Source organism: Cetorhinus maximus, chromosome 11 (assembly GCF_964194155.1).
Source record: "Cetorhinus maximus chromosome 11, sCetMax3.hap1.1, whole genome shotgun sequence".
NCBI classification, from domain to species: Eukaryota; Metazoa; Chordata; class Chondrichthyes; order Lamniformes; family Cetorhinidae; genus Cetorhinus; species Cetorhinus maximus.
The window spans coordinates 80,459,985-80,474,427 of record NC_135889.1 but is presented as its reverse complement, the minus strand read 5'-3'; the positions used below and the strand labels follow the sequence as shown (position 1 = coordinate 80,474,427).

Genomic DNA, 14,443 nt, shown 5'->3' with positions numbered 1-14,443 from the left:
CTGCTGATCTTGGGAGCCGCGCTTTATGCTGGGTTGGCCTTAATTGGCCCACACCCGCAATAAATTGCGGAGCGCACCCGATTGCGGGCAGTGGTTGGGTTCCTGTCGAGCCTGCCCACCGACTGAAATATGTGTTTCTTGTTTAGAAAAAAAACATAAAAAGTGTAAATGTTCCTTGAATGCTGATCTTGTCAGTGTGTGCAACACAAAAAAAAAATAATGAACACTACATCTTAAAGTTGCTGCTATGCCTCTTCACACGATATCTAAACCAATGAGGAAAATAAATGATTTCCTCCAGAGTTAGCTGAAGTAATGGGCCTTGACTCACAGCATGACATTGGAGGAGACAATGGTGAACAGAACATTATTGGGAAAAAGAAAACTGACAAGACATGATCCAGATTTTATTTTAAATGGATAATCTAGGTGTTGCAGAATTGAATGACTTGGTATAAAATTAACCACCCTCAAGCAAGATTTCAGATTGGTTTGTTTTTTTTCCCTTCAGAGTACCAGGGCCTGAATTTTTCAGTCGGCAGGTGGGCTCGGCGGGAGCGGGCGGGGGTGGTCGTGGAGCCGAATGCCACCCACAATTGGCTCTGCGCCGCCATTTTATGCGGGTGGTCCAATTAAGCCCCGCCCAGCGTAAGACGCGAGCGGTAGCTCAGCGCCACCTGTGCGGGTGGAGGGAGGAGGGAGAGTCGGGGCCAGCGCTCTTCTGTGCATGTGCGCGAAAGAGCGCTTCAATCTCCCTGAGGAACAGAGCTGCCTTGGAGATTGAATCGCTATTGAAATAATTTAAATAAATGGGGAAAAAACAATTAAACATGTCCTCTCATGTGACAGTGTCACATGAGATGGGACATGTTTTTATATTTCAGACAACTTTTTTATTTGATTCATAAAAGTTTTAGGGAACCTCATCCCGCTCGTGGATGAGGTTTCCTAAAATCGTAAAGGCTGCATGGCTTTTTTGCCTGCCCGCCAACTTTAAGGTTGGATGGGCAGCATTAACAATGGCACTAATTAATTCGTTAATGGCCTTAATAGGCCTATCAGTTTTCGGTGGGCACGCAGCTGACTCTGGTGCGTGCCCACCAAACGAAACATCGCGAGACAGTACAATGGCATTGGGGTGCATGCCCGACCTCATCGCATGTCATTTTACGTGCTGGTGTGTTGGGCCTGACCCCGCAGGCCGACTGAAAAATTCAGGCCTGCGTGGAATAGGTTTCTAAGTAAAAGTAATTAATGCTATGGTTGTTGCACCTATTGTTCTCTGCTAAGTGGGTCCCCAATCTTAGCTGTACCCAGTGGCAGATGGCAGGCGGGGGTCAGGAATTTCTCTACCACTAATGGGGCTGAGATAACAATGCTTTGGGCCGCCCTTATACGACTCCTGAAAGAATGGGGTAAATCATCATTGGAGACCACCTCATGTTTATCTTCTCATCCACAGTATGATCAATGGCTCATTGTGCCCCTAAGGAGTAAAGGAGACAGGAGGACCCGGAGACAGATAGCAGCACCTAAAACAGGGGGAGAGAGGAGGACCCGGAGACAGACAGCAGCATCTACAAAAGTGGGAGAGAGGAGGGCCTGGAGACAGACAGTAGCATCTACAAGAGCGGGAGAGAGGAGGGCCCGGAGACAGACAGCAGCACCTAAAACAGGGGGAGAGAGGAGGACCCGGAGACAGACAGCAGCACCTAAAACAGGGGGAGAGAGGAGGGCCCGGAGACAGACAGCAGCACCTAAAACAGGGGGAGAGAGGAGGACCCGGAGACAGACAGCAGCACCTAAAACAGGGGGAGAGAGGAGGACCCGGAGACAGACAGCAGCATCTACAAAAGCGGGAGAGAGGAGGGCCCGGAGACAGACAGCAGCATCTACAAGAGCGGGAGAGAGGAGAACCCGGAGACAGACAGCAGCATCTACAAAAGTGGGAGAGAGGAGGGCCTGGAGACAGACAGCAGCATCTACAAGAGCGGGAGAGAGGAGGGCCCGGAGACAGACAGCAGCACCTAAAACAGGGGGAGAGAGGTGGACCCGGAGACAGACAGCAGCACCTAAAACAGGGGGAGAGAGGAGGGCCCGGAGACAGACAGCAGCACCTAAAACAGGGGGAGAGAGGAGGACCCGGAGACAGACAGCAGCACCTAAAACAGGGGGAGAGAGGAGGACCCGGAGACAGACAGCAGCATCTACAAAAGCGGGAGAGAGGAGGGCCCGGAGACAGACAGCAGCATCTACAAGAGCGGGAGAGAGGAGAACCCGGAGACAGACAGCAGCATCTACAAGGGGGTATCCAATCTGTGGCCCTAGAGCAGACCGAGCGTGCTAAATCAAAGTGTGACCTCATAGGAAAGCAGGTAGCTGATTGGTTGGTGAGTATTTTTCTCATTTATCTTTTGAAACTCAGATAATTTTAGTGATTGTAAAGTTTTAGTAACTTAACTAAGGATTACGAATGGTAGTAAAGCTTATTAGATTGGCTGGTAAGTATTTGCTATTATCTTAACCAGGGAATTTTGAACAGGGTAAGTAGAATATTATTGAAATAATTGAGACATTAATTAAAATTTAATCAGTAAAGTAATTAATTAAACACTATAAAGGTGGCAAGGCAGGTGATGTGTGGCACCTGCAGAATGTGGGAGCTCGTGGACACCTGTGTAATCCAGGCAAACACGTCTGCAGCAAGTGTCTGCGGCTGGAGGAACTTTGGCCTAGAGTCATTGAGCTGGAGACCGAGCTGCAGATGCTGTGACACATCAGAGACGGGGAAAGTTACGAGGGCATTTTGTTCCAGGAGGCGTTCACACCCCTTAGGATAGATTCATCTGATTTGGCCCATGGTCAAGGACAGGAGAGTGTGACTGCAAGCGAGGCAGGTATGGGGATTGGGAAGGTAGAAGTGGAGAAGCCTCAGCCTTTGCAAATGCCTAACTGGTTTGAGGTTCTTGCAGCCTGTCTGGGCGAAAGTGGGGGTTGCAGGCTGGATGAGTGAACTGACCATGGCACAGTGGTACAGGAAAGCAGTCAAACAGGGCAGTTAATAGGAATGTAGTGGTAATAGGGGATAGTTATAGTCAAGGGGATAGATACAGCCCTCTGCAGCTGAGAGCAAAAGTCCAGGCTGTATTGCCCGCCTGGTGCCAGAGTTTAGGACATCTCTCTTGGCTGAATAGGGACTTGCAGTGGGAGGGGCAGGATCCAGTTGTAACGGGCAGGGTGTGGGGGTTTAATTTAAACAATCCTGATTTCTTCTCTTACCACCAGTCCATAAATAGAAAGGTATTTGGTTTGCTTCCCCCTTGATAAGCAATGGCGTGTTTCCCTACCCCTCAGTTTTGGTGTGATCCAATTTTCTATTAGCAAACTTGGGATAAGGTAAACTCAGAGGGTTAGTTTGTTTACACACACTCAAAACACAGTAGGGGGGGCACTACGTAGCCCCCTGTTTACTCGTACAAAAAAAAATGATAGAGAAAGAAAGATTTACAGGGCAGAGACCACAGAGAAAATAATTATTGTTAATAATTATTTCCTTTGAAAACATAAATATAAATTATGACCTGAATTTTTCGCTTGTTGGGCGTACGCAATCGGTGGGCCCAGGAACAGACGGGAAACGGGCCCCCGACCCCGATCAGCCCCCAACTGCTATCGACCCCCAACTGCAAATTCATGCTGGCTGGCCAATTAATGCGCTGAGAAAGGCTCAGGACTGCTGTTGAGGGTGGGAAGAGGATGGGCGCTGATGTCATCGCGGGTGCTGGTGAGCGCTTCCAGTGAGCTCCCTGGAGGCAGACAGCTGCCTCAGGGAACTGCAGACCTCCACAGAATAAACGAAACAACAAAAATGCTGCAAAATATGTCCATGCAGCCACAATTAAGCACCTGAAAGCATACCTCATTAAAAGAAAGTTCCCAGATATCTCTTTTCATTTTATTTCCCCATGGAGATTTCATCCCGCCCTGGATTGAGGTTTGAGCAAAAACGTAAAGGCGCCTGACCGATTGGCCCATCCGCCAACCATAAAAGTGGATAGGCCACGAGAAATCACTTTCAATTGCCTCCTTAATGAGCTTAATTACCCACTTAATTGTCAGCGGACACATTTCTCACTGCTGCGTGCGGCAGCCGAACAATATATCACACAAGTGCATGATGACGTCGGGACGGACACCCGACCTCATCTCACACTATTTCGTGGCCGGATGGGTCGGACACGCGCCCACCCGTAGGACGTAAAACTCTGGCCTATATATAGAAAGAACCTTTTTGTTCTAACAATGGGCCAGCTGTGGGAAAGGTTTCGGCTGACCTCAAGGAGGTTATATAAGTGAAGAAAGGCTATGTTCAGCTAAGTAATTTTCAAAGATCATCTGAAATTCACTTGCTTATGGTGTGGTATATTTCCACAGTCAAGATGGTAAATGTTTGCAGATTTTTCTGCAACTGAGTCTAATCCTATTTCTTGCACAATTTTCAGCAGGTGATTATTTTCTCCTTACTCCCTCAATGCCCAGGGACTCTGAGACCCATTGTGGTATTCCTGCTGCTGTGTCAGACCAGACATTAAATATGAGGCTTGTTGGCTCAATAAAAACATAAGATATGAGAGCAGAAGTAGGTTATTTGTCGGCTGAAGTCTGCTGCGCCATTCAATAAGATCACGACTGATCTGATCATGGCCTCAACTCCTGCTGCCCATAAACAAAGAACAAAGAACAAAGAACAAAGAAAAGTACAGCACAGGAACAGGCCCTTCGGCCCTCCAAGCCTGCGCCAATCATATTGCTCGTCAACTAAAACATTTTGCACTTCCGGGGTCCGTATCCCTCTATTCCCATCCTATTAATGTATTTGTCAAGCTGCCTCTTAAACACCACTATCGTACCTGTATCCACCACCTCCTCTGGCAGCGAATTCCAGACACTCACTACCCTCTGCGTAAAAAACTTGCCCCGCACATTTCCTCTATAGTTTTCTCCTCTCACCTTCAATCTATGTCCCCCAGTAATTGATTCTTCCATCCTGGGAAAAAGCTTCTGACTATCTACTTTGTCCATGCCACTCATAATTTTGTAAACTTCTATCAAGTCGCCCCTCAATCTCCGTCACTCTAATGAGAACATTCCGAGTTTCTCCAACCTCTCCTCATAGCTAATAACCTCCAGACCAGGCAGCATCCTGGTAAACCACCTCTGCACCCTCTCCAATGCCTCCATATCCTTCTGGTAATGTGGTGACCAGAATTGCACGCAATATTCCAAGTGTGGCCTAACCAAGGTTCTATACAGCTGCAGCATGACTTCCCAGCTTTTATACTCAATACCCCTGCCAATGAAGGCAAGCATGCCATATGCCTTCCTGACTACCTTATCCACCTGCGTTGCCACTTTCAGTGACCTGTGGACCAGTACACCCAGATCCCTCTGCCTGTCGATGCACTTAAGGGTTCTGCCATTTACCGTGTAATTCCTACCTGTATTAGACCTTCCAAAATGCATTACCTCGCGTTTGTCCGGATTAAACTCCATCTGACATTTCTTCGCCCAAGTCTCCAACTGATCTATATCCCGTTGTATCCTTTGATAATCCTCTTCACTATCTACAACTCCTCCAACCTTGGTGTCGTCTGCAAACTTACTAATTAGCCCAGTTACATTTTCCTCCAAATCATTTATGTATACCACAAACAGCAAAGGTCCCAGCACTGATCCCTGCGGAACTCCACTAGTCATAGCTCTCCATTCAGAAAAGCACCCTTCCACTGCTACCCTCTGTCTTCTATGACCAAGCCAATTCTGTATCCATCCTGCCAGCTCACCCCTGATCCCGTGCGACTTTACCTTCTGTACCAGTCTGCCATGAGGGACCTTGTCAAACGTTTGACTCCCTTGTAGACCAACAGTCTATCTAGCTCAGCCTCAAATATATTCAATGACCCAGCCTCCAATACTTCCTGCAGTGGAGGATTCCAAAGATTAACAACCCTCTGAGAGAAGTGATTCCTCTTTCCTAATTGGGAGACCCCTTATTTTGAAACTGCTCCTCCTAGTTCTAGATTTCCCCCACAAGGAGAAACATCCTCTCAGCAACTACCCTGTCAAGCCCCCTCAGAATCTTATATTCAATAAGATCACCTCTCATGAATTCCAATGAGTATAAGTCCAACCTGCTTGGTTGATGCTAGACTTGTAACTAGTCAATGCTAGATTCTTTAATAGTAATCCATCTAGGAATTACAAAATTGTTTCTAATCAGTTTTGTGTACTGCAGGCTATACTAGTGCAGTATAAGTCATTTGCAAATTTTCATTGGGTGAGGATCTGCTTATGATTACTATCAAAATTGCGTATAAGGGTCATGAACTTGTTAAAAACCTTGCTGAGTTTCGACCAGCCTTCCATTAAAATCCTAATAGAAATGACATAAGCAGCCAATGGTTCCCAAAGGAACCCTGCAAATGTTTTACCAGAGTTACAGTTGGAAATCAGTGAAATCCCAATATGATTTTAAGGTTCAAGTTGTTTTGACTGGTGACTGGTTATAATAGTTTTCTTCCTTAGCCTAAAGCAATATGTATACCTGGCATTCTGAGCCATGTGAAAATAACCAACTGGTAGCACTACATTTCCCATCACCTAGAGGGCACCGTTTTGCTACCTTAACAATTGCATGCTGACTTCATTGTAAAGAGATTCCCATTAAAAATGGCTACAGCTAGGATGCACTTTCCAGATAATTGGTTTGCAGAATAATGTTAGAATTTAGGTCTGGAAATAATGGGGCAATTTTGGAACCTTGTGAGATTTCCCAGATTCAATCTCAGAGCTTACCAAGAAAGAGGGTAACAAATTGTAAGAGTGATCAGCATTTGGCAGCAGCCAACATTTAAATGATATGACCACTTAAAGATAAGTGACTGTGTATGGAAACAATAATTGTTTCAATATTTCCAAAGGCGGCAAACAGAAATACAGTTTTCAGCCTTAACAAAAATTGTTTTGGATGAGAACTATTTGCCAAAACAGTCACGCCAAAGAAATGTTGAGGCACAAAACTGAGCATCTGAAACCATTGCTTCATGCTGGCAAAGTGGAGATGCGACTATATGAGCTGTTTGCAGGAAGTGTTATTTTGTTTGCTACTCCAAGGCACTCTTCATGGAGACAAGAGTGCAGTAGGCCTGGCAGAAGGTAGTTTCCAGGCTCAGTGCAAGTTGTAAGCAGATGCAAGGAGGATGCACATCCCAAGAAAGCTACTGAGGTAAAATTACCTAAAATAACAGTTACCATATGAATAGTCCAAATAAGCATGCCACCAGTGAAGTTCATCAATCTGTTCCACATTAATGATAACCTTTCCACAACTTTAAAGCTCTTCAGTTGCTGACCATACTCCAGCCACAATTTATAATTGAAAGACACAAGGTGCCCACCTCTTAAAAGATTTTAATCCAGAATTATTGCAACACAACTTGGATGATACTTTCTGACACACAGGTTGTAGGTTCAGCTTATATCAGGAGGCTTTTGCTAGCACATGGCGTAAGTCAACAGAGTCAAGATCCACAGAATACTGTTCTAGAGAGTACTAAACTTGGGGAATTTTGTGAGTGAGGGAATTTTAAGGGTTGTAACAGTTGATCTTAGAATAATATGTTCTGGAACCAACCAGGGAACAGTAATGTGTAATGTGACAAGATTAATTAATGACTTCATAGTAAAGGATCCTCTTGGTAAGAGTGATCCAAACATGATGGAATTTCACATTCAGTTTGAGGGTAAGAAATGTGAATCTGAAACTAGAGTGTTAAACTTAAAGGCTTTAAATAAATTAAACAAGAGTATGAAGATAGGGTTATCTAAAGTGGACTGGGGAAATAAGTTAAAAGGAAAGCTGGTAGAGAAGCAGTGGCAGACATTTAAGGAGATATTTTATAACTCTCAACAAAGCTATGAGAAGAATGCACCATCTGTGGCTAACTAAGGAAGTTAAGGGTTGTGTCAAATTGAAAAAAAATGTATGCTGCTGAAAAGATTAGTGCTAGACCAGAAAATTGGGAGAATTTTAGAAACAGCAAAGAATAACTTAAAAATAATAAAAAGGAAGAAATTGGAATATGAGAGAAAATTATCAAGAAATATAAAAACAGATAGCAAAAGCTTCTACCAGTCTATAAAAAGAAGAGTAACTAAAGTGAGTGCTCATCTCTTAGAAGATGAGACTAGGGAATTGAGAATGGGAAACAAAGAAACAGAGAGACTTTGAACAAGTATTTTGTACCTTTCTTCACAGTAGAAGACACAAAAAGTATCCCAAGAATAGTAAGAAAGCAGGGTTAGAAGGGAAGGAGGACGTTAAAACAATCACAATCATTAGAGAAAAAGTATGAGGAAAACTAATGGGACTAAAGGCTGACAAGTGCCCTGGACCTGATGGCCTACATCCTAAACTGTTAAAAGAAATGGCTGCAAAGATAGTGGACACATTGGTTGTAACCTTCCAAAATTCCCCAGATTATGGAAAAGTTCCAGCAGATTGGAAAATCTCAAACATAACACTTCTATTCAACAAAGGAGGGAGACAGAAAGCAGGAAACTATAGGTGAATTAGCCTAACCTCTGTCATTGGTAAAATGCTGAAATCCATTATTAAGGAGTAAGTAGCAGGATATATAGAAAACCATAATGCAATAAAGTAGAGCTAACATGGTTTTGTGAAAGAGAAATCGTGTTTGACAAATTTATTAGAATTCTTTGAGGATGTAACAAACAGAGTGGATAAAGGGGAAACCAGTTGATGTGTATTTGGATTTCCAAAAAGCTTTCGATAAGGTGCCACATAAAAGGTTACAGCACAAGATAAGAGCCCATGGTGTTTGGGGTGATGTATTAGCATGGATAGACTATTGGCTAACTAACAGAAAACAGCAAATTGAACAAGCCCAAATATTCTTGTGGTGTAGGGTTCACCATGGTGCCCCAAGTATATTGTTTGCATTTGTTTTAAAACCAAATTTGAGGGGCCAACTAGCGTTGCATCTTAACTTGTTGTCCTTGGCTCTTCCCACTGCATTTGGCCTTCTGGAGGTCAAGGAGTTGCCTGGTCTATCCAGCAAGGCAGTGGCAGCTTCCAACATGTCTGCTGTCTGCCCTTGCTGCTGGTGTCAAGCAGGAAGCTCCAGCCTCCTGGAGGTGCTTGGCCGCACTAATTGAGCCTCCTGCCCAATTAGGGTATTAGCATTTTAAAAAGCTCTGAAAGAGCAATGCAGCTGAGGCATGGGGTCGGGAGAACATTTTAGACCAGCCCAAATGATTTGGCTGGAAGATTACACATGACATAGGGAGTTCTGAATGAACTTCTGGCTCTAGATTACATATTCAACCAGCTGGCATTACTGGCCATGATGGTTAGAAAATTGTTCTTTGGCCACTTTGACTTTGACATGAAAAAACAGTTGAAGTTACCAGGTTGGAAGAAAGGTGAATCATTGTTGTTGTTCATGTATTGAAAAATGGTTTATTAAAGTTGCATTTCTCCACAATATTGGGCCGAATCTTCCGAGGAGTGGCAGTCATTGTTGGATTGACACTGCACTCCTATTCACTTACCATGCACTGGAGCACTACATTTCTCACTCGGACTTCTGAACTTGGCCTTCTCAGAAATGTGGAGCGTAGAGTCCATCTTTGTAGTGCTGGAGGCTCAGGGGAAGCCAAGCCATACTCCTTTTTTATGGCACTAGCTGTTGTATTCCAGTAAGTTCAAATGTCCCAAAGGCACTTTGACAAGCTCCAGAGAAAAGGTAAGTGAGTGAAGGGATAGGGTGGCAGGTGAGTGGTTGGGGGTGGGGTGGGGGTGGGGTAGGGTGGGTTGGAGAGGTGGGGAGATAGTGGGGTGTGGTGGTTGGTAGGTAGTCAGGGTTTGGGAGGATAGTTGGGGGTGGGGAGGGGGTTGGGGTGTGGGGATATTTGAGTGGTCAGGGTGATCTGGGAGGGTAGCTGGGGGATGTGGAGGTAGTTGGGGTGGGGGGGGCTAGTCAGGGTTGGGAGTTAGTTGGATGGTCGTGGGGTAATCAGGGTGTCGGAGGTAATCGGGATGTGGGGGGGATAGTTGGATGGTCAGGGGGCTGTTGGGTCGAGAGGGGGTAGTCAGGTGGTCGGGAGTTAGCTGGGGACTTGGGGTAATCAAGGAGTCCAGTGGAGAGTTGGGTTGTCAGTAGTATTTGTAACCCAGGAGTTAGAACCTTAATCCTTCTAACTTTTCCTGGGTAACTATTCTGCCAAGTGAGTCAGAAACATCCAAAGTCTTTGACTCTAACTCAGAGTTTCAGAGGGTTCCCATAGAAGGATAATCGCCCATGAGAAGTTGAAACTTCCTGGGCAATTCCTGTGGAGTCCTTGCTTTGGGACTTCCGAGTAGTCCCCCAGTACATCTTCCGGGGTAACTATGGGGTACGACCACCCAGAGACCGAAGATCTAGGTCATTATTCCGCACAGTTCGGAACGTTAAGCAAATAGCTGTAGTTGTGTAAATGAGTTCATTATTTTGGTTCTTAATATTGGAAACTGCTTTGTAAAAATTAAATTCTAACATTTCATCTGTTTTTTTTTCAGTCGCTCCTGAAAGCATATTAGCCGAGAGACGTTTTGTAATTATGCTCACAACCATTCTGCTTATGCTTCCATTGTCCCTGTATCGTAACATTGCTAATTTAGGAAAGGTGACTATGGCTTTAGTTTTAATTAATTAGGGAATGTTAAAGTTCAAAGGATTTTGATGTAAATAATCTATTCACTGCTGTAATCTGTAATTTGACTAAAAGAAAACCTAGAGCCTCAATTTTAAATACAATGTGCCATTATATGTTATCCCCCTCTGGTGGCTGGGAGCCCTGTTTCCATATGGGTTTGGCCATTTTAGAATGGCTGTTGTGCTGCTCGATTCCGTGGTTGCATTAAAGCTCAAAGTTTTCACCTGATCACTGTTGATGTTGTGATCCAGTTTGTGTGCCAACTTGAAGGTAAACATAGCCTACTGGCACGGTGATACCTGTTGGAACATTTTCACACCTCACCAAAGGAAAAAGGGTGATCTTATGTGGTACATATCGATGGATATTCACCTCTACTTAGTGCACAGTATTGTGATACAGTAACAGCGGAAACTATGGCAGCCACGCATCGGGTACTGAAGCAGTCGTGTTTAGGGAAGATTGAGACAGTCAATTGATTTGATCATTGGTGTCAAAACCTAATCTACACTTTGACACTTGATCCTAACTTTGCCCTCTTCCTCGTTGGTGGTTTCATCAGAAAGAAGAGAACCAAGACTAAAACTCTTCATGGATTTAGAGACATAGGAGGTGTTGGGACACACTGCTGAACAAAAGACAAACTTATAGGACCTGATGCTAGGGCAGATAGTGAATTACTGCCCCATTATATCACACAACTCTATAGCTAAAGCATCAATGACACTTTCTTTGATCTGACAAACCATCCGCCTGCATTATTGTTTCTAGACCATAGGTTACCAACTCTTAGACCTGACTAATTTCAGAATGCAGTCAGATGAAAGGTATAAAGATCTGTATCAATGTCTGATGTCCTTCTTTAAGGATAACTTCTTGCTGAAAGGTGGGTTCAGTCATCACAGTCTACCTCATGTTGACGATGAAGAGATGTCACCCTCACTGGAGAATATAGTGGTCCTATGTTGGCTAAAACTCATTCACCCTAGCTTACTATGTCTGGTGAAGCAGAAGCATGGCACCAAGCTCACTCATGCACCCTGGTATCTGCCAAGCCAGAGATCTCCCAAGCCTTGTATTTGCTGTTGGATGAGATTCATGCATCTGCTGATGCTAAGGCTCTCTGTACTGCTGCTTCCTCCTGACAGAAATGTAAGACAGTTTCACCCTTGTTGAACAAGACCAGACCCAGTAACTCCCTTCCTTCATACACAGGGTCATGGCCATTATGAATTCACTGTCTCGATCTGGGTCAACTAGATAAACATTTCCTCAGCAAGTATTATTTTCTGCCAGATCAAGACCGCCAATGTATGGCTAAAGCTCGTAAGATTGTTGCTATCCTGGAAAACGATAATGATGATGTCATCACAGTTGGTTGTTGCAATGAAGGGGATGCGGAACCTGCTGATGTTTTGTTGGAATCAGCTTCACTCCATGTACAGATTCATTAGTCACCTTACTTCGACACATCCTTCGAGCACCATACTACTTGAGTGACCATTGACAGTGGAGCCACTGGCAACATGATCCATGCTTCCACAGATATGAGGCTCGGTGTGCCAGTCAAAAGTTCATCCCAATCTGATCACCAGGTTGATGGCTCATCACTAATACATGTTGTTGGTGAGGCAAACTTCTTTTTGTCCAGGGATCATCACAACTTTGCCTTTGAAGGCCTGGTCATGGAGAACCTTGATGTTGATTGACTTGCAGGCACTCTATTCACAATGCAAAGGTCACCTTCCCCAGTATGCCAGAGATAAACTTGTTGATTTGCAACAAAAAACTGATGAACGTGGCAGCCTTGGAGTCTTTGCTCGACCTGAAGATGTGCAGGTATGACTCCAACCAGCGGAGAGTTTGCCCCCTGATTCCAATTGTCCCCAATTTTGCTAGGGCTCCTTGATGCCACATTCAGTCAAATGCTGCCTTGATGTCAAGGCCATTGCCCAATTCCATCCAGGCCTGAACTCATCTGCTGCTGAGTTCTATGTCTTTGTCACCTCTTGACTTGACTATTCCAATACACTTATGGCTGGTCTCCCATATTTTACCCTCCACAAACATGACGCGTTCAAAACTCTACTGTTCATATCATAACTCACACCAAATTCCATTCACCCATCAACCCTGAGCTTACTGAGCTACACTGGCTGCTGGTCAAACAACGCCTTGATCTTAAAATTCTTATCCCTGTTTTCAATTCACTTCATATTCTCAACCCTCCCATATCTCCTCCAGCCTCACTATCCTCTGAGATTTCTGCGATCCTCTAATTTTGATGTCATGTGTATCCCTGATTTTAATTGCACCATTAGTGAATGTGCCTTCAACTACTAAGTCCCTAAGCTCTGGAATTTCCTCACTAAACCTTCCAGTCTCTCTACCTCTGTCCATCTTCAAGGCACTCCTAAAAACCTTACTCTTTGATCATGCTTTTAATCATCAGGCTTAATATCTTCTTAGGTGGCTCAGTTTCATATCTTTTTTGACAGCACCCCTGTGAAGCGACTTGGGATACTTTATTCCATTGAAAGCCCTATATAAATACAAGTTGTTATTGTTGTTATACATTTCTAAGAGCCTTTTGTTTTTCTTTTATGTTAACCACTAACATATTTTCATACTTTCTTTGTCCCTGTTAATCTCTTTTTTAGATTTGCTCAATACTTTCTAAATTCAGCTTGGTAATTTATCTCATTACTACCTATGGAACCTTATTATGTGGAAATTTACTGCTGCATTTCCCTATATGATAACTGTGACTGCACTTAAAGCATTGCTTTGGAATATTCTGAGGCCATGAAAGACACTATATAAATGCAAATACTTTCTTTCAGACAAATCAATGATCTTGAATTAGCTTCACCTTGTAATTAAGTCACAGAAAAATTCATGATGTACTGAAATTAATCAGTCTCCAGGAAGTTCAGCAGATGTGAAGGACATTATAAGGCACAAATTCTTTTGGAGCATCAACTAAGCTCTAGCAAACTGCGAAAAAAGGTGGACCAAATATTCGAACTGTTTTCTTGCATTATGGACTCTGCTAAACACCCTGGCACCCTTGCCATTTTCCCAGGGCTTTTATTTTTGTAACTGAGTTGCTTTCTGAGCTATTTTTTTCTCTTTGCACCATGCTGACAGATTCCAGGCCAGATCATTTTAACCCCTCAGTGGAAATTTGTGATACTAAAGGGTTAAGCTTTGGATTAAAAGTCCTCTTCTAGTGCTAATTTTCTTATGTTCTGACATATTGTGGAGATTCGTTTGATAGTTTGACAGAAGATTTTGAACAAATGAAAATTCACTTCCTCTTTTTCTCTTTCTAGGTTTCATTGTTCTCACTTGTTTTAACCATTGCCATCTTGGTAATTGTTGTTATGAGAGCTGCAACACTTGGACCACACATGTAAGTGTTCTCATTTTAACATGGAGCAATACCAATCCTAAATAAAAGCCACAATACTGCAGTGGAAAAGCTATTGTTCAAGGCTTAAGTGTTTTTGAATTATGTCCTGATTCTATTGATGATATTTATTCACAAGAGGCAAAATTTTAGATCGGAGTTATCTAGACTGAATTTGATTCAGCACCACTAGTCCCTCCTGTAAGTGGATGCCATGTCTCTTACAGTCAGGTGTTTGCTATTTTACTGCCCAAT

General features: G+C 43.8%; 1 protein-coding gene across 1 annotated transcript in view; it reads left to right on the top strand.

Moving 5' to 3' along the window:
• The window catches only part of slc38a11 (solute carrier family 38 member 11), a 99,423-nt gene that overhangs the window by 30,626 nt on the left and 54,354 nt on the right, over nt 1–14,443 (top strand). The window contains exons 5-6 of the mRNA XM_078552314.1: nt 10,640–10,746; nt 14,112–14,191. Of these exons, the coding sequence (XP_078408440.1) occupies nt 10,640–10,746; nt 14,112–14,191 (187 nt within the window). The remainder of the gene's footprint in view (nt 1–10,639; nt 10,747–14,111; nt 14,192–14,443) is intronic.